The following is a 25,570-nucleotide window of genomic DNA, read 5'->3' as shown; positions in this document are numbered from 1 at the left end:
AGCAACAGCTGGGCTGGCCCTTATGGTTAATAAGAAAATAGTGGAGACTATGGCAACAATTGTGCTCCTTTGTGAAAAGACCAGTGAATAGTAAACTAAAAACAGGGAACTTGGTTTACAAAAATGCAATGGTAAAATCACAATTTGTTTATTCACACTCAAATCAATGAAAATCTTCATAACTGCACCTCTTTACAGAGACTCTCCACAGAACGCATGATAGGATTCATGCAAACACAATCAAAACCCAGATGTCTCACACAGATTTCGGGGTATGGCGATGAGTACATGTACTGACAGGATTGTCTCCAAAATGATTCCCAAAGTAACATATCCCAAAATAACATGTATTCAGCCATGGACATTTGTCGAACACATACTGGATATTCAATGGCATCCCTGCCACGTGAAAATAAAAACAAACCAAGGCAATTGAGTTTGAATACTGTATTTGATTTAAAAAGGCACTGTTACTTGTTGATCGAGACTTCTCACCTTATCAACATTGTTGAAAACGGATTAGCACATTAGTCTCAAATCTCCACGTAACCATCTTTAAAAGAACAGTAATTTCAGAAAGATGAACTTGGTGGCTAAGAACAAGTAGAACCTTCTTGTCTCTCCGCTGACTCTACTGTGCCCTTCTACAACACTAAGTTAAAAGGGTGACAGTGTTCAACATATGATTTTTTACTGCTTACTCAAATTAGTCTTTGGCTATATTCCAGTCCAAATTAAGTAATTCATGAAACAGAAGCCTAAACAGCATGCACTGATGCCTGTACGAATCCATTATATCGACATTTACAATCTGAGCAGGTAAACCATTGAGTATCTTACATTTACAGGTTTGTGTCCCAAATAGCGGACGAAAGACTGGTAAAAATAAAAAGTAGGTACAGTACATTGAAAATCGGATCAAATGTACAGATAGTTCAACTCTTAAATCCATTTATACAACTCAAAATAGTACTAAGAATACTTAACATATTTTTGTGTCCTATGTACATACAGTATACACAGTAAGAACATGGAAAAAGCTCTCAATGTGTGTGTTGTGGACCTCTTAGAATGTTTCGTACTACAAAGATCCGCAAGGCCTCACACACCACAAGAGCAATAGGTCTGAGTGTAGTGATGCAGGTGTACTGTGGCATCCAAGGTTTGACTTTAAAAGCCGAGAGGTGTTGCAATGAGTATTCTGAGAGGTAAAGTCATGCCTCCTATTGTGCCTTCCTAAACTGTGAACAGGTACATCTCTCTTCCGCAGACCCCAGTTACAGATTTCTCCCTTATGTTGATATATTTACTCTTTTGAATGCTGATAATCACTGTGCAATATTGCCTTCTATAGACGTGGCATGCACGTAACAGCATATATAGTATATAAAAAGTGTTTTAACTTGCATTCGAATTAGAAAAGTGTTCTGATCTATTCTGGAAAGGTCTTGTTGCCTCCCCCAACTTTAAAGCTTGCAGTTTACAGAAGGGTCTGGTTGTAGATATTTTGGTACTTGCAACATGACCAGATCCTTACTTTTTACATAGGAAAGCGTCTTTATATGAATACCCTTGTCGTAATCACCATCTTTCTTTATAGAGATACACTTCTTGCAACATCATCTTTCTCCGTCTGTATTCTTAAACAATCAAGAATCTCAAAAAACACATGGACACATTTATGAAGTCTAATTCGCTTAATCAAATCTTTTATTTCAATTCACATAATTTAGTGTCCATTTGTTTGCAGAGAGGTGTCTTGCCTTTTAAGTATAAATCTAAAGTAACACCACCATGACCAATTTGCTGTAGTAAGGCTCCTATAAGTTTCTAGGGAAGAGAGATTCTACGAGTCAAAAACGAAACATCGCCAGTTGGTTATTTCCTATGAACAAAAGTTTACTCCACGTTTATCCCCGAATTCAGAAATATAAGCCATCCTTAAATAGTTAAAATGTTCACAGAACTTTAATAATCTCAATTTTCAGAAAGTGATTGGGAGCAGCTCTCTAATTTGCAGCAAGGTACTGGTGGAGGAGGAATGTAAAAAAAATCTAATTTAAAAAAAGTATCTTTCTGCAGTCTACCATATCAAATGCAGAGCGCAGGTGTTGTCCAAACCCCTATGCCGCATAAATAGTTTCTGTATTTCTGTGTATTATTCTCTGCCAGATGAGATTATACTTGAGGAAATAGAAAAGCTTTGGCTCATAATTGTAAACTGTGGTGAACGGCAGTAAGGGTTAGGAAACTGTCCCAATCATAGGTAAAACTAACACCACTAATTTCCAGAAGCTTCATGGCCTGAGAGTTTGCACCCCATCAAATTTCCTGACAAAAGACTGAGAGGGCCAATGGTTGTTATGTACACGCTGAAGAAACTAAAACTAGCATGTCATTTCGTTTTGGCCACTTCAACTTCAAGAGATATTTTTCTAGTTTCCTTTAAAAAAACATACATCAGGCACTATAATTTAAGCATGCAACAGGTCATATATAGCAAAAGCAATTGGATAACTTTTAAAGTCACAGGTCATTTTTTTTTCGTGAATAAAGTACACCACAGTGACATTGGCGAGAACATGTCTGCAGGGCCGACCCGACAACTGCTTTTTTGTTCAGCAGCAGTCACATTCACAATTGATGAAAGATGAACTTTAAAGAAATGTTAGGTGTAAGAGAGTAGAAATCTCCCTAATTCTCAGATAAAAAAGATGATGAACAGATATGACCTCCAAGTGGTACATAAAGTGCCTTTAGATACGGTGCAGTTAGAGCAAAAAATTTGTTATTAATCATCATTAGGAAATACATACAAAGAAGAGAAGCAACACGGCTGGCTTCCACGGCATCAAGCAGTAGTGCTTTTCATTCAAACTGTTCCCGTTAAAACAGGAAAGAGAAAGTTTAATAAAAGTAAGTGTTACTGTACAGGGTTAATAACAATGTTAGGCAAATCTTTATACATCAAGTGGCACCCAAGCCCCATTCCCAAAAAGTGTTTATAGTACAAGGATAAATTACAAAGTTGTCAGGATGACATTCGATCAGTCGATGAAGGACTATTCGGTCTTACTCGTAAGACCCCTAAATTCATACACAAAGCCACTCCCTGCTTCATCTTCCTCCCCCGCTATACAAAACAATGATATTCGAAAAGGTCATGTCTATTGCCCGAAATGGACTCCCCATCACCGGAGGTACGTGGCAGCACAGTCACAAGTGAGGCAATTAGCCTGCCATGAAATTAAGGTAGGTGAAATAAAAAATCTCATGCGTCACAGATTATGGCATTGTTAATTGCAAAGGAATAAAATCTGGCAATCGAACTAAACGATTTAAAAAGTAAACACGTGTTGTAATACTATACCTGTAAGGAGATTCATTCCATGTATAGACATTAGAAAGTTATGCAAAATATTTATTCAGCGGTATGCCTTCGGAGGCATCACATACACAGAACAAGTCCTCCTGAAATGTAATTACAGAGCACATCGTCAACCAGCTGCTGATCCGCTGTGGGAATCTCTGAAGTACCATTCACAGGCAGCCATCCAAAGAGTCAGAATTTAGGGTACGGCACTGCAGAAGAATGTGTTCCATGAACCAATGCTACTTAGTGCAAATGTCCCATAATGGTCACTGTCCATTGTGCAGAGTCGAAACGTGCAAGATCTTTCTGGGGTACCAGGGCGGCACAGCATATGTTAATCCACTCCCTCAAACCCTTGAGCATTCTCCACTGCCATGAGAAGCTTCTCTCGTAAATCTTCGAAGGAGTCATATGGTGGTAAGTCGAGACGATTGAAACTGAGAACACACAAGTAGACAAGTGTTTTTAAGGTCATTCTTAACTATTATGAAATAGGTTACATCATGACGACTTATTAGAATGTTTTTATCATAAGAACTTACAACAAATAACATGTAACTTTTAAAATGCAAGCAGAAGACATTCTTGGATTAACGAGTTACTTAACTTCGGTAATGTCGTATCTGGTAGAGACAAGATCTAGCCGCAGATTCCTTATCTTAGAATCCTCGCCAGGTTGGATCCGGAAACTTTTCCAGCAATACCTCTGTGCGTTGGTAGAGGGTGTTAAGCAACTCTGCAGCGTCTTGTCTCTTGAATGTGACATCAACTGAGTCTATATACGCCGTCCCCTGAAGCGCTGACGGCAGCTTCTTTTGTGACTATTTCCGTGCCAACAAAGCAGAGACACTTAGAAAAGACAATCTCGGGAAACAGTGTGCCAAAAAGGGAAAAATAAATCTTGTATCAGCATTAAAAGATCGAAAGAAGCATAGGAGTATGCAAGAGGAGATCTTAGAGACAACAGGCCCTCAGTTTGCAAAGTGGGAAGAATGGGTCAGTCAATAAGGAGTTGTGGCTAGATCTTGTCTTTACCAGTTAAGGCGTTACCTAATGTCTGTAACTTGTTCATCTGATAGACATCTTGCCACAGATTCCTTATCTTAGAATCAATCATTCTAGCAATACCACCCCAGGAGGAGGGGCTGCAAACTGACCTTACCAAAGATTCCCAGCAGGAGAAGCCAGTCCAAAAAATAGAAAGGGACCAGTCTATTAAAAGAAATTATAGGGAAGCAAGATACTTGACCCCCAAGAAGGACGATGGGAAACCCGTAGGGTGTAGAAGCCATAAGACTGGGAGACACAATAAAGAAATAGAACCAGTAAAAGAGGCAGTCCCAAAAGGAAACAACCTAAGAGAAGGGAATGAAAGGGGACCAAGGACAAAGTCCAGAGAGTCCAAACCCAAAACCAAATAGAAGGAGCAGACACAGCGTGCCAATCCGCAGTAAACCATACAGCAAGTAAAAGCAGCCATCGATCGTCGTGGAAATGACCCCTGAGAAACAGGGCACGAAAGAAGGCACCTCCAGTGAAGGAACGGTGGAGAAAAAGAAAGCAATGAATGCTGAGAGCAGTGCTACAAAAACTACAAGAACGGTAAGAACCTGCTCTAAAACAGAGAACTTCAAAGGTAAGGAACACAAATTCCCATAGACACAAAAGTTATACAGGGTACAATGAAAGTATATCCATGCCTCTGAAGGTGACCCATGTCCACCGACAATGAGCGGGCAGACTAAAGGTACTCCAAGAACAGGGGTAACCAAGGAAAGACCGACAACACAGCCTACCGTTGTTAAAGAACAGTGAACGACAGTAGCTGATGTGGGGATAAAAAGACAAGGCTGGGAAACAGCAACATAATGCCACATAAGAGTAGGAAGTGGGGGACAGTGTCAAAGAATCAATGCTGTCGACTGAGGAAAGATGCCAGCAGGCAGTAGCAGGAGAAGCAAAGAATAACAGCATGTGGAAGTCCATCAGGAAGAACAAAAGATAGAAGAGGTTCGCCAGGTTGAAAAGTGGGCTGGCGGAAACTAAGGGCAACAGATAGTAAGCCCCTAGTATATGGTACTAAGGCACCCAGGGCATTGGTACACCAGGGGTCTCCCATGGGCTGCATATATTATGCTACCCATGGGATCCCATTCAAACTGTGGCTGAAGGTCTGCCATTGCAGCCTGCGTGAAATGGCGCATGCACCTTTCACTTCAGATATAAGGTCACTACACTTTAAACCTGTAAGGCACCCCTACGATAGGTCTTACAGCCCACAGGCAGGGTGCATGGTTCTAAGTGTGCGGGTGCCACTGCATGAGCAGGGACACACCTACAAATCCCAGAGTCCATTCTCTGGCTTTGTAAGTGCAGGGAAGCCATATTAAGGTATGCAGTGGACACTGGCCAATTTGAAATGTCCAGCTACATAATGGTTTTACTGAACCCGGTCATGTTTGGTATCAAACATGTTGGAATCATACCACTACACCGATTCCAGTGCTAGTCGCATGATCCCATGTACTGGGGGGCTCCTTAAAGGACACCCCTTTGTCTAACTGCGTAGCCTTGCAGGGTCTGCGTGCAAGCCAGTGCTGCTGCCGACCCCAGACACTATTCTGCCCTCTTGCTGCTGAGCTTAACTCGGGCAGGGGACGCCAGAACAAAGGATTTCCTGTGTAGGAGAGGTATCTTAGGATGGGGTGCTAGTGCTTCTGAGTGCCTCCAGACTGCTTTGAATGCGCATTTGGTGCCATCCTTGCATAAACCAGTTTGGCCCAGTTCAGGAGCCCTTGGCTCCCGCTCTGGGGTGAAACTACACAAAATACAGGTGAGTGACCACCCCCCATCCAGTTCCTCCCCTGGGAGGTGCCCAGAGCTCTGCCATCTTGAATCTTAGATGGGTAGAGGCAGCTGGGAGCATCTGACTAGTTAGGCCACCAGAACAGCTTCCCTGACCCCTCCTGATAGGTGGGTCACCGCAGAAGACGCCCATTCCCTTTCCTGGGTTACTTAAGGGGTCCCCTGAGGATGGATCCTTAGACTTGTCCAGCCTTTGTCTTCAAGAACCAACTAGCTTCATCTGAAGATCTGTCTCAATTCTCTTCTGCTGTTGAGCACTGAGCTCTACTGCTGGATCGAGCCAGGAACCAAGACAAAGACTGCTTCTGGTAGGAAGGCTCCTACTGCAACTTTGTCTCCGTGCTCTTCCGAGTACTGCAACTTCTGTGGCTGTGCATCCGCCTGAGTCTCCCACGACTCTGCCTGCATCAAGATAGCAAGAAGAAATCTCCCTTGGTGTGAAGGAGTCGCTCTCCTGCATCTGCAGGCACCTTAACGATGATGACCGGCTTATGGATCCTGCTTTCCCACAGTCACCTTCCGGCTCTACAACACAGAAATATGGTTTGTTAGCTCTCCAGAGACCTGAGCAGTCTTCCATGCAACTTGGGAGACTATAATCTCTCTCCAACCAACTGGAACCGCATCCCTGTGCACCGCAGCTTTTGCCAAGGCTTGTTGGCTTTCCTGACCAACATCACACAGCCCCAAGAGTGACGTTCTCTGTGCTTTTGCAGCAACGTGGGCATCCATTGTCTGTGTGCTGCTGGGGCCTCCCTGCAACTCCCTTAGCCTGCTGCCAGCGGGTCCTCCTGGGGTCTCCATCGACTCCTGCTGGCTCTCATGCTTGCTGAAGGCCGGCACTGAACTACCCTTGCTAGGTGAGTCTCACAGACCTCGCTGATCTGCAATTAAGCATTGTTTTCTGAAACACGTCTGATTGTTGTTACGAAGGCTTCTTGTTGGTCCTGTCGGCTACTAATCTGCCTGCATTCTTCAATCGACGTCGATTGGCTCATGGATGGCACGTGTGCTCCTGCATTGTTTCCTGGGCTCCACAACTGCATCTTCAGACCTTTGTGGTACAGCCAAGTACCTCCTACAAGGGCTGGCATTGTGTGCCTGATACTCCTGGACACCTCCAGGTGGGTTGGACTCTGTCCACTCTCCTTACAAGTACCTTGACCAGAATACACCTTTGAGTTCCACCGATCTAGTTCACTAAACTCTTTAGCCGCCAGACAGCAGAGGTCCTCCATTGACTTCCACGAGTGTTCTGACCCCACTTCGCACCTATGCACTCGAGCTCCCTGGTGTAGGTATCCTGGTTCTCTGGGTATCCACTGGTAGAGGTATTCTACAAACTCCCTGGTTCCAAAGGGTTTACTCAGGGTCCTCTGGGAAGGGTCCTGAATCCGTAAAATTCTAACTGCAACTTCCCCATGTTCTTCTATGGATGTTGACCCGGCTTATCACCTCTGCACCTGGGCGCCTTGGGAACCCTAGCTACTTACCTTTGGTGGTTTCTTGCTTCCCTGGTCCACAGATACGTAGGCGGTTGTCTAGTTTGGGTTGTCACCTTTCATTCCATTTTCTTAGTGTATGGTTTGGCCCCCACAGGGGGCGCATGTGTTTTATGTGCTCTAATTACCTGTTTTTAAGTATATTTTATTGAGTATTGATATCTCCATTTTAGTGTTAGTGTGTAATAAATGCAAAGTATTTTTACAACACTGGTGGGGTTCTATATTATATTATATATTATATACTGGCTGGTACCGTGTCCACTGCACTGATTTCCCCATTTTTGCCTCAGTAACCCCAACAAAATTCTGATTGTCTACCAGGTGTTGTTTGGAGCAATCCACGTAGAACAACAACACTTTCCAGTTCTAGGTGATGGAATCAGCAGTGTAATGTTTTGGCCAACATGGAAATGTGTCACCATCTTCAACAGAAAGGAGGCACTAATGCCGAAAACCAGTTTGCCTGGGAAAAGTTGTTGTACAGACAGTGAAGAGAAAGCACCTGCAGCTCACTGACACTACTGGTCAATGTGATGGCCACCAAGCAGACTGTCTTGATCATCTTAAGTCTTCGGGGGAATCTATGATTGGGTTTAAAGGTTTAACACATTAAGTAGATTACAACCAAATTAAGGTCTCATTGGGGCATAACAAAAGATTTGAGGGGTAAGTATGTTAAAGACCTTTCAGAAAATGTGTCACAATGACCGACTTGAACAAGGAGGGTTGATCCGGCAATTGCAAACAAGCTGAAATGGCCAAAAGATACCCCTTGAATGTGCCCAGAAGAAGGCCTTGCCGGGCTCCTAACATAACAGAAAATAACACTCTGGACATGGGTGCAGAAATAGGGTAACATGTTTTCAATGCACCAAGCAACAAACCTGTGCCTTCTGCAGGTGTATCCCGGTCTTTGTGGATGGATGCCGGGCTGCCAAGATGACCTCACAGACTTTGGGATGGAGATCGATGACTCAACTGGCGCAGGTCCATCACCACTCATGAAGGCAGAGTGTGTGCAGGTTCAGGGTCAGAACCCAGCCCTGTTGCTGCAAAAGGAGACCATCCCAAATGAGGCAGCCTGATCAGGGGCCTGCTGCTCATGTTCAGGAGTTTGGGATAACATACGCTACGTGGACAATCTGGAGCCACAAGGATGACTTGGGCCCAGTCCGTACGGATCTTCTTCAGGCAAAAGTGGCATCGGCAGAAAGGCGTACGAGTCTGGCACCCACTCGAGATGAAATGCGTCTCTGAGCTAGAGCCACCTTGGAAACTCCAACACGCAGAAGTGCTGAAAATTATCTATTCGCCACAAACACGCAACCAAGGTTCTCACCAGTCACAGGAGAGACCTTGTGCCACATATGGGTGAAAAAGCCATTCGTGATCTGCAAGGCATTGACTGCTGACTTTGTCCGGCCTGGTGTTCAGAGATCCCGCTAGGTGCTGTACGACCAAGAATATGTCCTGATGTTCCAATCCTGTATGGAGGTGCTTGGACTCCTAGAACAAGGTCCCAGACACCACCCTGCCCGGCTTGATGCAGTACTACAGGGTGGTGGCGTTGTCCATGAACCTGAACCAGCCTCCCCTTGAGGGATGAAAGGAATATGTTCAATGCTAAGTGAATTGCTCTCAACGCTAACAGGCTGATAGAGCGGAGACTTTGCCAAAGACCAGAATCCTCTGATCTTCACCTCTCCCAGATGGCCACCCCTTCATAGCAGTAACACTGCAGAGCCTGTATATGCCAGCAGGCATGCTTTACCAGCAGGATATAGGAAGCCAGGAGGGCTTGAGACTCAGTAGCCTCAGTCAGTCTCACAGAAATCCAGGATATAGGTTGAGACATTAGAATCATAAATTCAAAAAAGGGGAAAAGCGGGCGATTATTTACCCAGGTCCAGCATACAGGTCCGTTGATAGAACTATAACAAAAATAGTATGCAGTTCCTAATGTGCAAGCAGGCAGAATGTGTTAAAGAATGAGTTCTAATAGGAGTAAGTACTAGAATGAAGGAGGGGAGAAGAAACTTCTCCTTGTTGGAAAAAGACCCTCACACACCCAGCCAGCTAGGTGTCATGCTTCATCATCGGGTCTGCTCCTTATCCGGGCGGCGCTGCAATCCCCGATCGGCACCCGAGATGGGGCCTTCCTGGCGGAGATCTTTTTTCCAGAAGCCAGTGGGTGAAGTGCGTGTGAGGGCCCTAAAATAGTGTAGGTGATAGTGATGTGTAGGGAAATTTAAAATAGGGGAGAAGGTCATGGGTCATGGATATGTGGTATCAGATCCGGCTAGTGGAGACACTAAGGTGTAGTGTAGGTTTCCAATGAAGGAGGTGGCGGTAGACCTACCCCCACGTCGCCGGTCTGGGAATTAGAATCATTAGAATCATAGCCTGAATATCCTAGACTCGCCGCTCTGGAATCTAGAGTGGCTCTCATGAGAGGGAGCGTCTAAGAGGGAGTCAAGTGTGACAAACACATTTATAGTAAACTCCTGGCGAATACAGGAGGTTCGCTGTAGTCTGGATGTGGGCGACAGCCACCTGGGGCGAGCACGCCTTCAACAGCCAGCGGTCAAGGTAGGGGAAGACTGGAACCCTTGCCCTCCACAGATGGGCTGCAACCACCATCATCACTTTCGTCAACACCCGAGGGGTGCTGGTAAAGCCAAAGGGGAGAACAGAGAACTAAAAGTGCTTGTGGCCTTCCGTAAACCACAGGTAATGTCTGTAGACTGGCAGGACAGGTATATGGAACTATGCGTCCTGCAAATCCAGCGCTATCATCCAGTCTCCAGGGTAAACCGGACCTGAGCCAACATAAGCATTTTAAATTTCTCCTTTTTCAGGAAGCCGTTGAGAGGGCACAGATCTAGTCTAGGGCGAGGCCTCTGTCCATCTTTGAAATAGGAAAGCAGCGGGAATAGCAACCACAAACTACTTCTGACATCGGCACCCTCTTGATGGCCCCTTTCACCAAAAGAGCATGCACTTCCTGGGGAGAAATGATCCTCCGTCAGGCGGTCTAAAGACAGTGGTGTGAGTGGCAGGGTCTCAATTTAGAGCACCACTTGTGCAAAATTATGGACTGCAAGGGGGCAGGTGGTGCCTGATCCTGCCACCAACTGGTTGCAGTGACACTGCTTGGGCATGTTAAAGAGTGTTTGAGGTTGTGGCTGCCCGGGGGGAGGAGGGGGTGGGGAGATTGGTGAACAGATCTCTGGCATTAGGTATCGCGAGGCTCGTGGGAGTCATGGCCATGGAAGGACTAGGGAGAGCCTGCTAGTCATGGTGACTAGTCACTACCATATCCATACAAGAAGGGAAAGGCAGAGGGAGGCTGGCAAGGGGCCACGGTGAGTGCAGAGTTGGCGGTAGCCCTATTGTTCTTGAAGCACCTGAGTGCTGAATCTGCCTCGTTGTCAAACAGGCATGTGCTGTCAAAGAGCATGTACATAAGGGATGCTTGGTGTTTCAGCGAAGAGCCACCGAAAAATCAATCTCTCTACCCAGCAAGTCTGTTGTGCACAGTCCATTGAGTATCAAGAACTTTGCTGTATCCCTGCCATCGGTAGTAGCCTGGGTCAATAGGTCTCAATACTCCTATGAGTCCATCGGCAGCACTTACGTAACCAAGTCCCACACTGTGTGGGTATACTGGCCCTAGAGGCACGCCGTGTTCACAGACTGCAGTGTAAGGGTAGCAGAAGCGAAAAACATCTTACAAAAGGTGCCTAATCTCTTGGATTCCCTATCCGGTGGTGTGGTAAGAAACACACCAGGATTAACCTTAGACACTGAGGCCTGCAAAGCCAGTAAAGGGTGAGTAAAGAGGATCCCCCAAGAGCAGGCGGTGGTGGTGCGCGATCATCTTGTGTACAGGATCTCCTGAGCATCGTTTGGCCCAGGCAGGACAGAGAGGGGAGGAGAGGTTCCATGTGAGATACCCCGGGTTGAAGCACCTCCGTCAACACATTGGCCTGGACCGTTCACCGACAGCAGCGTAAGGTCCAGTACCACAGCTGCCCTCTGCATCAACAGGGCAAAAGAAGCCCCTTCCTCCATGTCCACACTAGGAGGAGAGACCAGACCAGTGTTTGGTGAGGTGTCCAGACCACTGACATCAACTAGGTCCTCATATCAGCTATCTCGACCAAGGGTTTGTCAAGGGGATCAAGGATAACCATAAGGTTACCCAACCCAAGCATATACTGCATAGGGCCTATCAGAAAATGAAAGCACTGTCTCCAACTTAGAAACTCGTGGTTCAGTTGGCACTGGTGTCAACATTGGAGGACGCCAGTCTCGCTCCGGATCGGAGTTGGGAATGACAATGGGGTCCGTGTTGGTGGCGCCGGGAATGGCACCACTAGACCAGACTCCGGTGAAGTACATGGATTTGTGATCTTAGCCTGTCTGGGAATGGATCCGAAGGGCCAATTGGCGCAAAAGCAAACCATCGGCAGATATCTCATGAAGGAACCTTCCGAACCCATGGGGCCAGAAGACTCACCCTAAGATAAGGTGCATAGCCTCAGGGAATTCCCTTTATTGGGCAGGGGTCGCTCCAATTCTGGGAGGCACTGAGCTGACCCAGGCTCAGGCACCGCATGGGGAGTGTGGGAATGGGACCTAGACTGGTGGCATCGTTCCTGCACCTCATCCGTTAACTGGGACCAATGAGGAGAAATTGAGTAATGCTTTAACTTCTTGGACTTCGTCTTCTTGTGGGACTTACCAGAGCAGGCCCGGGACCTTCCTTGCAACCGGGACTTGGAGCAGTGCAGAATAGTCTAGTCCTACACAATCAGTTGTTTCATCACACGCTCTTGGGACGATTTGGGGTAATTGCACAGCAGTCAGGACAGACCATGGAGTTGTGGTCTGGCTCCACGTACCATAAACAAACCAGGTGGGGTCTGTGACAGACATTTGCCTTTGGCAGGCTCCGCAGGGTTTAAAACCCTCAAGTTTCTTTGGGGACATGGCTAAGACACACTGGGATCAAATTGCTCAACTAAGGTCGAAAAAATCAGCCGAAACGTGACTGAGGTAGCTATTGCAGATCTGCACTGTTGGCATGGAAAGAAAAGAACTGATGTCACCACGCTGGGGTGGCGTCTATATAGGTCCTGCACAAGTCAAATCCAGTGTAAATGATGACTAAGATGCTGAGCTGATCGGGCACCAACCAGGGCTCAGAGGTACTGCTCAAGAATTTCTGGGTCCAGTATGACAACTGTGGAATATTCTAAGGTAAGCAATCTGTGGCTAGAAATCTCTATCAGATATACAAGTTTGCTCCACTGCCCAAGTTTATTTGAACTGCGGATTGCTTACGAAGGACCAAAAGGTTTAAGTTTCACAGATCTCAGGAACTAGGTTAAGTCTGTGGTTGGTTAAATTCACAATACTTGATTCTTTTTATCAGAAAACAAAGAGACAGAAGATAAGATTTGTTGATGAATTTTGAAGCAAAGTCCAAGATAGCAACAAGTATTCCAAATTGCCGACCATTAGCTAACAAGTTGCTAATTGCTGCAAATATGATCTATACTTGGGGTTAAATATTCTTGAATGCATTTAAATTAAAGGAAACATAACATAATAAGAAAAGAATATGAGAAATTAAAATTAAAATGTATCAAAAATAATATTAACTGGTCTCTACAATGGTTTATATATATTTTTCCAAAATCTGTGAATCTGACAAGTGTAGAATGGAGTGCTTTCCCTATTATGGGGATAATAAAGATAAAATAGCACACAAAGGAAGAGCCACTGGATGAAGAGGTATGAAAAGAAATGATGAAAGAAAAAAGGTGGACAGGAAAAAGATGGGTTGCTTAGAGGAATAAAGATAGTGAACAGAGTGATGATTTATGCAAAATGACAAAAGGTAAAAATTGGATACTACAGGATTACTGGAGCACATTAAAAGTTAACTTTACTAATGACATTGGAAACCATTTCAACCTTTCTAATTCCTTTGACATGATTAGAAGCTGGAACAATTTTTACACAACTCAATCAACATTTCTCAAACATGTAAGTTTTATAAAATTCAGCCTTGGAAAATGCAGAATTTTAAGCAAGACCAATAGAATCAATTTGCCCAGTATTCAAAAGTATTAGTTTTTGCATTTCTACACATTTGTCTTGAAACATCTTAAGTTGTGCTTAGCTATTGGATGACATAGTCTAAAATAATATTTAAATCTGGATATTTCATTCTCATTTATAACTTTCACTTTTGCAAATCATAGAAACTAGGAGTCTCTAAAAGCACATCTCAGGAAACAATACCGTTGCGGTTCTCACCCATATACAGCTCAAAGTAAAAATCACACTTCAAAAAAGGGGACGGGGTGTCGATTTCACTGATAATCTGTATTGCATTTCAAAGAAGGACCACAAATGTATTGAAAAAAAGTTACAAATCCTTATATTTAGCTCCCCCTGACTGACTAAAGGTAGAACACCCAATCACTCTGACACACATTTTTCAATCAAAATTATCTGTCTTCAAGAGCCATACTGTTAGACCTGTCAGCCCTTTGGCAGTTCCCTCCTCATTTTATTATTTTTGTCCTTTCCCCCTTCTAATTTTTTTTTTTCTGTCTACCAAACTTTTTGGGTGCTGATGTAGAGGTTCTGGGCGCCTCATCCTCACTACCTGAGGGAGAGGCGCAAGGTGCTCCACTGAGGAAACTAGATGAGGGAGGTTAGAGTTACAAAATGGCGGTTCCAACTGTTACCTCTGCGCTTGGGCCATGACTGCCAAGGGAGGTTCCGGAACCTTCTGGGCCCCTCTGGCTAGTCAGGCCCCAGGTGATAAATAGAGGTGACAGCTGGGCGGCCATTTTAGGATAGGTGAGGACTGCGGAAGGTTCAGGAGTAAGGCGCCTGTGTGAGGAGGTGGTTGTACTTAAAGGGGAACGGACAGGTCCAAGGGTCTGCACAGAGTCCTAAACCTAGTAACATCACCCCTAACCTTGTGACCGGTCCCTGAATGCAGTCAGTGAGCTGGAGGAACAGCGAATACCGGGATTTTCGCTAGGGGCAAGAACCCATGAAGGGGGTCTAGGATTGTTGTCTAGGACCATCTCATCCCGCGTACCTCCCTGGCAGGAGAGGAAGAATTAGACTGGCCTTTGCGGTAACCCCCCCTTAGGACTGGGCCATATTGTTTCAACTGTACCGGAGCCTTCCTGGTAGCGTGAAGTGCAGCGCAAGACCCCCCCCTCCCCCTGTAATATACTGCGACGAGTCCCTACCTGAAACGGATCCCATCGCCACCCCGTGATCGTTGGATGGCCGGTGGTCCTTTGAGTGGTCTTGCGGTGCCCCGTGGGCTGGAGAGGTGAGGGGCTGGGAGTCAGCGACGCCGCTGAAACTCTGAGGAGAGTCGCATCAGGAAGCAGGCAGGAAAGGGGGGCGGGTCCGGCCCGGAGGCCGCCGTCCTCCGATCACGTGAAAGGGGGCCGAAGCGCCGCCCTTCGCTGACGAGAGTGAGGAAGACTGCGCACTGCACTGGCTTTAGAGGCGGAGTACGGGAAACATCCAGGTCCCCAACTTGAGTTCACCGCGGCTGGCTGTCAGGAAGCCGTAGCGGAGTGAGGCCCTGATCCGGAAGGGGGGAGTGGGGATCTGTGGAAGTTCCCGGATTCTCGCCATCCATGTGGGAAAGAACACCTCGCCAAAGAAAAGACCCGTCTCTCACGGTGTGAGGGGAAATCAGTTCTAGTTCCGGCGGGACTCCTGGAGCGGAGGACAACGGGACTGTACCGTAAGCTGGGCCTTGAAGAGAGAGGGAGGGGGAGAGAGAGTTCCGTGAGGCCTACAGCTGAGCTCAGTATACGTCATAATTATACCCTTTTTAGTCTCTCGGAAGCCGAGACCCGTAGGAGACAAACACAGACCTCGATGAGATTAAAGCCTATGTAATGTTGTGATGAAATGAAATGTATGAAATATTTATTAACCTCTAGCTGCCAGGGTTGTGACAATGGCTACAATGGAATGCATTAGTAAACGATGCTAAAGTAAGTTGCTGTTAGGCAACCTAGAGAACATCCACTAAGGATCAGGAGGTACAGTTAGAGGAGTCGTGTCAGTAGAACCTTGCATAGGCTGTATAATCAACTGATGTGCTGAAGGATGTAAAATCTTGGAGGGTGTGCAATAGGGGAGTGGTTACCGAGCAGGGTTACAAGGGGAATTAGACGTCCTTCCAGAGTCCAGGTGCTGTGCATAAGCCACAGGGAGAGTGGTAGCGAGGTGCCAAGTTGGAAATAATATTTCATGTTGAAAGTTGTTAAGTCATACCTGGAAATGCCATTCGTAAATGAAACAGTGTGTTAAGATAAAAAAAACATTGGAAGAAAAGTTTATCTCGTACAGTAAGGTCCGGTTTCGCCTTAGGATATAGAGGAACGTTCAAATGCAAATGAAATGAAATGGTTCAGGTTGTAATGTCAAATTGAAAACCGGGTGTTAATAAGAAAGAAATGAGATAAAGCCTTACAGTAAACCTTACATGTAATCGGTGTAGTGTCCTTTTTGAGTGGTGCTGCGCAAGATTGCGAGCTGAGTAGGATGCAGGCATGAGAGGCCAAGTGGAGATGTGAGCCTGTTGACCTGAGCCAAGCTACCCCAAGGACGTAGGTCCAACAAATTGGTGCTCAGCGGTGGGATCCTTATTCAGTGCTTGCATCAGCTTAGTAGCAGTTTTGCGCGCGTCACCACCTACACCTGATTGTTTTAACTGGAGTTTTCTCCAGATTGTTTTCCTGATTGGAGGTTTTCAAAATTGTCCTGTGTTATACTTCCTTTCTAGGGAAGGTCTTCCAGTGTGAAGTTCTTTTTGACTGTGTTGGGGTCCCATCTGGTAGGATGGAGTTCGAGTTGGGTAGGCTGGAGGAATATACGGTGACCCAATTGAAGGAATTCTGCCAGGAGAGGGAGGTATTCTTTAAGCAGGGGGCGAGGAAAATAGAGCTCCAAGCTAGCTTAAGAGCCTGGGTTATGGCCCACCCTAGCGGGAAACGGGAGGAGGAACCAGGACTAGACCTGCCGGAAGAAACTGAAGTCCTTTTTCCCCCTGGGAGCGGCAATATGGACGTCGGATCTAGGGCCCCATCAAGAGTGGGTAGTAGTGCTTCAGGGGGAAGCCTGTCCTCTGCTGATCTAGTTGACCGAAGGGAGGAGAGGCAGTTCAGAATGGATCTGGCCCGGTTGGAAAAAGAGAGGGAGGAGAGGAGGTTCCTCCATGAGCTCCATTTAAAGGAGTTAGAGCTCAAAGCCCTACAGCTTGGAACCCCCAGCAGTCCTGTTGGTGGCAGCATACCGAGAGAAATCCCCAGGGAGTCCAGGCCTTACCTGCCAAAAGATGTAGTCGCAAGCTATGGTGTCGGGGATGACATCGTTAAATGGCTGGCTGCCTATGAGGTCTCTTTAAGAGCCCATGGGGTCCCCGAAGCTCAGTGGGGGGGGTGGGCTATATAGGTAAATGCCTCCGGTGGGGAGGGATGCCTTGTTAGCTTTGGAACAACAAGATCAGACCAGGTACCCAGTCATGAAGGTCGCCCTAGTTAGAAAATTTGGGTTGACCCCTGAAAAATTCAGGCAGAGGTTTCGGGGCAGTCAAAAGTTGGCCACCCAGAATTGGGTAGACTTCTTGGACTATGCTAAGAAGGCCTTAGAGGGCTGGGTGCAGGGCAGTGAGGTGAAGGACTATGAGGGACTGTATAATCTGATTTTAAAGGAGCATCTCCTCGAGTAAAGTTTTCCAGAGCTGCGTCAGCACCTGGTGGACAGCAAGCTAACTAATCCCAGGAAGCTTGTAGAGGAGGCGGATATCTGGGCAAGTACCCGGGTATCCTCGAAAGGGACTGGAGGGAGTTTCCAAGGGGCTGGACAGGGCGCCCCCCAGAAGAAAGAGGGGGGAGACAAAAAGAAGGAGTTCTCTAAAGGCCCCCAAAAGAGTTCACAAGGGAAGGGAGTAGGATTCCCTCCTAAGGTTGGCCCCCACAAACCCCCTTATCCTGACCGTGGTCAGCAGCCTAGGGTTGTCCGATGTTATGAGTGTGGTGAGGTTGGGCACTATAAGGGGGATGCCAAGTGTCCCAAGAGACCACACCCTCCCATTGGAGGAAAGACCCCGGGGTGGCGAGTGTAGTGCTCGGGGAGGAGTTGCCCCTAGATAAGGGAGGTGAGTGGGCAGGGCTAACCTTAGTGTCCTTAGGGGATTGTGAGATGGTTCCTAAGACCCAGGTGCCCTCGAATACTACTAAGTACAGGCAATGGGTCACCATCAATGCCCAGAGGGTGGAGGCTCTGAGGGACACAGGAGCCAGCATGACTATGGTAAGGAGTCGGCTGGTGTCCCCAGAGCAGGTGGTTCCCAATGTAGTCCACCCAGTTGTGATGGCTGACAACCGAGAGGGTCACTATCCGGTGGCCCAGATTCCCTTTGAGTGGGGAGGGGTTGCGGGTCCTCTACGAGTTGCGATAAGCCCTGCCATGCCGGTCGACTGCCTGTTGGGAAACGTCCTTGAACACTCGGCGTGGAAGGAGGTTGAGTTCAGGGCCTACATGGAAATGTTGGGGACCCCTGAGTGGACCTGTGCCAACACCCGGTCCGTGACTGCCCGAAGAGGGAGTTCACAGAGGTTGGAGCCTGGGACAAAGGCCCAACCAGCTGCTGGAAAGGGTAAACGGGGACGGGGAAAGCCTGCCCCGGCATCGGAACCTCCAAAGGCGGATAGGGTGACTGGTATGGTCCCGGAGTCTACGGAGGGGGATGTAACTTCCCTGGAGGGCTTATCTACCCCTGCAGACTGGCAGGTGGAGGGAGGACCTACTAGGGAGGAGTTTTGTCGGGCCCAAAAGGAGTGCCCTACCCTTGAGGGTTTACGGCGGCAGGCCGAAGCCCAGGCAGCGGGTAACGATTCGGGGAACTTCCACATATATTGGGAAGATGGACTCCTGTATAGCGAACCCAAGGCTCCGGTGCATGGTTCATCCCGGGCCTTGGTGGTTCCCCAGCGTTACCGAGCCTTCCTATAGGGATTGGCTCACGAAATACCCTTGGCAGGACACTTGGGACAAGACAAGACCTTTGCTCGACTTGTCCCTCATTTCTACTGGCCTCCGATGAGGATTACGTCCGATACTTTTTGTAGGACGTGTGTAACCTGCCAAGCTAGTGAGAAAACAGGGGTGAAGCTGAAGGCTCCCCTGGAACCACTGCCTGTCGTTGGCACCCCCTTTGAACGGGTGGGCATTGACATTGTTGGGCCATTGGATCCACCAACGTCTGCCGGTCACAGGTTCATCCTGGTTCTGGTGGATCATGCCACTCGGTACCCCGAGGCTATCCCTCTGAGGACCATTACTGCACCAGCAGTGGCACGGGCCCTTATGGGAATTTTCACCCGGATGGGATTCCCCAAGGAAGTGGTGTCGGACAGAGGTACCAACTTCATGTCGGCCTATATGCGGGCTATGTGGAAAGAGTGTGGAGTCACTTACCGGTTCTCCACCCCTTATCACCCCCAGACCAATGGTCTGGTGGAAAGGTTTAACAAAACCTTAAAAGGCATGATCAGGAGTCTGCCCGAGAGCCTGCGGAGGAAATGGGACGTCCTCCTACCTTGTTTGCTGTTCTCCTACAGGGAGGTACCACAGAAGGGAGTGGGCTTCAGCCCCTTCGAGCTGTTGTACGGGCACCCTGTGCGTGGACCCCTCAGCCTGGTGAAGGATGGATGGGAAAAGACTCCCAGAAAACTTCCCCCGGATGTGGTGAGCTACATGCTGGCATTTCGTAGCCAAATGGCTAGGTTGTGGAAGCAAGCTTCTGAAAACCTAGAAGCCAGCCAGACGGTCATGAAGGAATGGTATGACCGAAACGCTCACCCGGTGGAGCTGGAGCCTGGCCAGAAGGTGTGGGTGATGGAACCTGGAGAGCTTAGCGCCCTCCAGGATCGCTGGTCAGGCCCCTTTGAGGTGGTTGAGAAGAAGGGCAAAGTCACCTACGTGGTAGATCTTAAGACCCCCAGGCAGCCCCATCGGGTGCTCCATGTCAACCGCCTCAAGCCTCACCAAGAGAGACCCGAGGTCACTTTAATGATGGTAACGGATGGGTCAGAGGAAGAAGAGAGTGAACCTCTTCCTGATCTTTTTGCGTCCCAAGAGAAGGATGGGTCGGTGGAGGGAGTGATCCTATCACCATCCCTAACTCCTGAACAGCGGAGAGACTGCCACTGCGTGTTGGAACAGTTTGCTTCCTTGTTCTCCCTTATCCCGGGAAGGACTCATCTGTGTACCCATGACGTGGACACAGGGGACAGCCCACCTGTGAAGTCCAAGTCCTACCGACTGTCGGATAAGGTGAAGGCTAGCATCCATGGAGAAGTTACCAAGATGCTAGAGCTAGGAGTGATTGAGCCTTCAAGTAGTCCCTGGTCCAGTCCGGTGGTACTGGTACCCAAAGCTGCCCCACCGGGCACTACCCCAGAACTCCGGTTCTGTGTGGATTACAGGGGACTGAATTCGGTGACAAAGACAGATGCTCATCCTATCCCGAGGGCGGATGAGCTCATTGACCGGTTGGGAGCTGCCCAATATCTCAGTACCTTTGACCTTGCATCCGGGTACTGGCAGATTTCCCTGACGGATGGAGCCAAGGAAAGGTCAGCCTTCTCCACACCTGAGGGTCACTACCAGTTCTGTGTGATGCCCTTTGGGCTCAAGAACGCCCCTGCTACGTTCCAGCGGTTGGTGAACCAGGTCCTCTCTGGAATGGAAGCCTTCTCGTTGCGTACCTGGATGACATCGCTGTCTTCAGCCGCAGCTGGGAGGACCATTTGTGTCACCTTCAGGCTGTTCTTCAGGCTTTGCAGCAGGCAGGTCTGACGATCAAAGCCAGTAAGTGCCAGATCGAGCAGGGGTCGGTAGTGTACCTCGGTCACTTGGTGGGTCGGGGCAAGGTGCAGCCCCTCCAGGCCAAGATCGAAACCATCATGGCCTGGGAACCCCCCCAAGACTCAGACAGAGGTCCGGGCCTTCTTGGGCCTCACGGGCTACTACCGACGCTTCGTCAAGGGATACGGTACTATCGTGGCCCCCTTGACTGAGCTCACTTCTAAAAAGCACCCTCGACGGGTAATCTGGACCGAGGGATGTCAACAAGCCTTTGACACCTTGAAAAAGGCCATATGTGCGGCACCTGTTTTCAGGGCCCCTGACTTCGCCAAGGAGTTCAGCGTCCAGACAGATGCGTCGGAGCATGGTATCGGGGCAGTGCTGTCGCAACTCAATGACGAGGGTCTAGACCAACCAGTGGTTTTCCTGTCTAGGAGACTACTCCCCCGGGAACAGAGGTGGAGTGCAATTGAGAGGGAGGCTTTTGCGGTGGTGTGGGCTTTGAAGAAGTTGCGGCCATACCTGTTTGGCTCGCACTTCCTGGTTCAGACCGACCACCGGCCCCTCAGGTGGCTGATGCAAATGAGGGGCGAGAATCCCAAGCTATTGAGGTGGTCCATCTCCCTACAGGGAATGGACTTTAGGGTGGAACATCGCCCAGGAGTGGACCACGCCAATGCTGACGGTCTATCCAGGTATTTCCGCCTAGTGAAGAGGACTCCCAAGGGGTTGGGTAGCTCTCCCCACTTTCAGCTGGGGGGGACGCGTGTTAGACCTGTCAGCCCTTTGGCAGTTCCCTCCTCATTTTATTATTTTTGTCCTTTCCCCCTTCTCATTTTTTTTTCTGTCTACCAAACTTTTTGGGTGCTGATGTAGAGGTTCTGGGCGCCTCAGCCTCACTACCTGAGGGAGAGGCGCAAGGTGCTCCACTGAGGAAACTAGATGAGTGAGGTTAGAGTTACAAAATGGTGGTTCCAACTGTCACCTCTGCGCTTGGGCCATGACTGCCAAGGGAGGTTCCGGAACCTTCTGGGCCCCTCTGGCTAGTCAGGCCCCAGGTGATGAATAGAGGTGACAGCTGGGCGGCCATTTTAGGATAGGTGAGGACTGCGGAAGGTTCAGGAGTAAGGCGCCTGTGTGAGGAGGTGGTTGTACTTAAAGGGGAACGGACAGGTCCAAGGGTCTGCACAGAGTCCTAAACCTAGTAACATCACCCCTAACCTTGTGACCGGTCCCTGAATGCAGTCAGTGAGCTGGAGGAACAGCGTAATACCGGGATTTTCGCTAGGGGCAAGAGCCCATGAAGGGGGTCTAGGATTGTTGTCTAGGACCAACTCATCCCGCGTACCTCCCTGGCAGGAGAGGAAGAATTAGACTGGCCTTTGCGGTAACCCCCCCTTATCCCTAATTGTTAAGAAGTTGAACGTAGTCCGTAGCAAGAGGACTGGGCCATATTGTTTCAACTGTACCAGAGCCTTCCTGGTAGCGTGAAGTGCAGCGCAAGACCCCCCTCACTCCCCCCGTAATATACTGCGACGAGTCCCTACCTGAAACGGACCCCATCGCCACCCCGTGATTGTCGGATGGCCGGTGGTCCTTTGAGTGGACTTGCGGTGCCCCGTGGGCTGGAGAGGTGAGGGGCTGGGAGTCAGCGACGCCGCTGAAACTCTGAGGAGAGTCGCATCAGGAAGCAGGCAGGAAAGGGGGGCGGGTGCAGCCCGGAGGCCTCCGTCCTCCGATCACGTGAAAGGGGGCCGAAGTGCCGCCCTTCGCTGACGAGAGTGAGGAAGACTGCGCACTGCACTGGCTTTAGAGGCGGAGTACGGGAAACATCCAGGTCCCCAACTTGAGTTCACCGCGGCTGGCGGTCAGGAAGCCGTAGCGGAGTGAGGCACTGATCCGGAAGGGGGGAGTGGGGATCTGTGGAAGTTCCCGGATTCTCGCCATCCATGTGGGAAAGAACACCTCGCCAAAGAAAAGACCCGTCTCTCACGGTGTGAGGGGAAATCAGTTCCAGTTCCGGCGGGACTCCTGGAGCGGAGGACAACGGGACTGTACCGTAAGCTGGGTCTTGAAGAGAGGGAGGGGGAGAGAGAGTTCCGTGAGGCCTACAGCTGAGCTCAGTATACGTCATAATTATACCCTTTTTAGTCTCTCGGAAGCCGAGACCCCTAGGAGACAAACACAGACCTCGATGAGATTAAAGCCTATGTAATGTTGTGATGAAATGAAATGTATGAAATATTTATTAACCTCTAGCTGCCAGGGTTGTGACAATGGCTACAATGGAATGCATTAGTAAACAATGCTAAAGTAAGTTGCCGTTAGGCAACCTAGAGAACATCCACTAAGGATCAGGAGGTACAGTTAGAGGAGTTGTGTCAGTAGAACCTTGCATAGGCTGTATAATCAACTGATGTGCTGAAGGATGTAAAATCTTGGAGGGTGTGCAATAGGGGAGTGGTTACCGAGCAGGGTTACAAGGGGAATTAGACGTCCTTCCAGAGTCCAGGTGCTGTGCATAGGCCACAGGGAGAGTGGTAGTGAGGTGCCAAGTTGGAAATAATATTTCATGTTGAAAGTTGGTAAGTCATACCTGGAAATGCCATTCGTAAATGAAACAGTGTGTTAAGATAAAAAAAACATTGGAAGAAAAGTTTATCTTGTACAGTAAGATCCGGTTTCGCCTTAGAATATAGAGGAACGTTCAAATGCAAATGAAATGAAATGGTTCAGGTTGTAATGTCAAATTGAAAACCGGGTGTTAATAAGAAAGAAATGAGATAAAGCCCTACAGTAAACCTTACACGTAATCGGTGTAGTGTCCTTTTTGAGTGGTGCTGCGCAAGATTGCGAGCTGAGTAGGATGCAGGCATGAGAGGCCAAGTGGAGATGTGAGCCTGTTGACCTGAGTCAAGCTACCCCTAGGACGTAGGTCCAACACATACCATTCTTGAATTTGAGAGTAAAGCAACGGGAGATATAAATCAGAACTCAAAACTCCAGCTCACTCTGACAAGGTATTTACATCCCAAATGTACGAAACACAAGAGCACGAATCACATCTGTAATAATCTCACATAAGTACTATTCATAACTGAGATAAGATGTAACTTCTTACCAGGTATGAGCTCTGGGCAATTTCTCCGGACTTCCCCATAGCTCAATTGTAAACAACTGAGGGCCATTTGAACCTGCATTGACAAAAGAGAAGTGTCTTTAACTGGGAAACCAGATGCTGTGTACAACCAAATAGATCACACCGTTAGAGTGACAGCTCAAGTGTTTCTACAGCATAAGGATTCCTTGCCCTAGATACAACATTTCTTTTCTTACCATATAGTTCAGCAAATCCATTCATAGGCACCCGTGAAGTCCCAGTGACAAACTGCAGCAACCGGATACGCTTCTCTGCATCCATCAGTAAGACAGCCTGAAGACAGATACAGTGTCAATACTTCCTATGTAATGCTGAAAGCATCACATTCAGACACATAACTGCACAGATGCAACACAAATAAGTTACTTACCTTCGGTAACGCTTTTTCTGGTGGATACAGTATCTGCCTGTGGATTCCTCACCTTATGAATATCCCCTGCGCCAGCATTCCGCGGAAGCTTTTTCCTAGCTCTCCACGCCGACAAGGTCGTCACAATGCCATGGCTCAGCACGTGGCTCCGCATGACGTCACTGAAACCATAAGAGGGCCACGTCGGCGTGATAATGTCAGTTCCACCATTTTGTTCGGTGCCACCGATGCGAAACGGGAGGACTGACCATATAGACAATGCATACATAGTACACAGTATTCACACAAATACACACAGTGTAAAGTGAAAAAGAAAAGCAAAAGAAAGCAAGGATTTCCTACAAGCCTACACAAAGGCAAACAGAGGCAATACAGAACAACAATATGAAACAACCATATAAACCAATACCTCTTTCAATGGTATAAAAGGATTGACAACGGGGAGGAGGGTGGGTCAGGGAGGAATCCACAGGCAGATACTGTATCCACCAGAAAAAAGCGTTACCGAAGGTAAGTAACTTGTTCTTCTGATGGATACATCTGCCTGTGGATTCCTCACCTTATGAATAGAATCCCAGAGCAGTCCCAGTCCCGGAGGAGGGTGTCCACCCTTCTATACCAAAAAGTCCTGCAAAGCAGAGCGCGCAAAATGGCCGTCCCACCTCACTTCGGAATCTAAGCAGTAATGCTTCGCGAAAGTGTGGAGGGAGGCCCAAGTTGCGGCCTTACAGATGTCCAGCACAGGAACGCCTCTGAACAAGGCAGAAGTAGATGATTTAGCCCTGGTGGAATGAGCTCTAATGCCTTCAGGAGGCTCCTTACCAGCCAGAGCGTAGCAGATCTTGATGCACAAGATGATCCACCAGGATAGATTGCGCTTGTGCACCACCTTGTCCTTCATGCGTCCAACGTAGCCCACACAAAGATGATCGTCCAATTGCAGATCCTTCAATCTATCGAGATAGAAAGTAACTGCCCTCTTAGGATCCAAGCGGTGCAGTCTCTCCTCCTCCTTGGAAGGGTGAGGGGAAGGATAGAAAGTAGGGAGGGTAACGGACTACCCAAGATGGAAGGGAGTTACCACCTTAGGCAGAAAAGCATCCCTGGTTCTGAGAACCATCCTTTCAGCATGAATAGTCAGAAACGGAGACCTAGAACTCAAAAGTCTGAAGCTCACTCACCCTCCTGGGTGAGGTGATAGCCACAAGGAAGACCGTTTTGAATGACAGCAGTCTCAAGGGACAACTATGCATAGGTTCAAATGGGGAACCCATTAAGAAAGTTAAAACCAGATTTAAATCCCACTGGGGCATAATGAAGGGAGTAGGCAGAAACATATTAGTAAGACCCTTAATAAACCT

The 25,570-nt window shown here is 48.1% G+C and overlaps 1 protein-coding gene across 25 annotated transcripts in view; it reads right to left on the bottom strand.

The window, feature by feature from the left end:
• Positions 1-432: 432 nt before the first annotated feature.
• The window catches only part of NEDD4L (NEDD4 like E3 ubiquitin protein ligase), a 1,669,848-nt gene continuing 1,644,710 nt past the window's right edge, over positions 433-25,570 (bottom strand). For all 25 annotated transcript variants that reach the window (XM_085630299.1, XM_085630340.1, XM_085630265.1 and 22 more), the window contains 3 exons: positions 24,016-24,112; positions 23,801-23,873; positions 433-3,810 (listed from right to left, as the gene is read on the bottom strand). In XM_085630299.1, the coding sequence (XP_085486425.1) occupies positions 3,708-3,810; positions 23,801-23,873; positions 24,016-24,112 (273 nt within the window). In that variant the 3' untranslated portion in view covers positions 433-3,707. The remainder of the gene's footprint in view (positions 3,811-23,800; positions 23,874-24,015; positions 24,113-25,570) is intronic.

This window comes from Triturus cristatus, chromosome 2_1 (genome assembly GCF_964204655.1).
Source record: "Triturus cristatus chromosome 2_1, aTriCri1.1, whole genome shotgun sequence".
Classification (NCBI taxonomy): domain Eukaryota; kingdom Metazoa; phylum Chordata; class Amphibia; order Caudata; family Salamandridae; genus Triturus; species Triturus cristatus.
The sequence above is the reverse complement of the archived record's forward strand: the minus strand, read 5'-3'. Positions and strand labels throughout refer to the sequence as shown.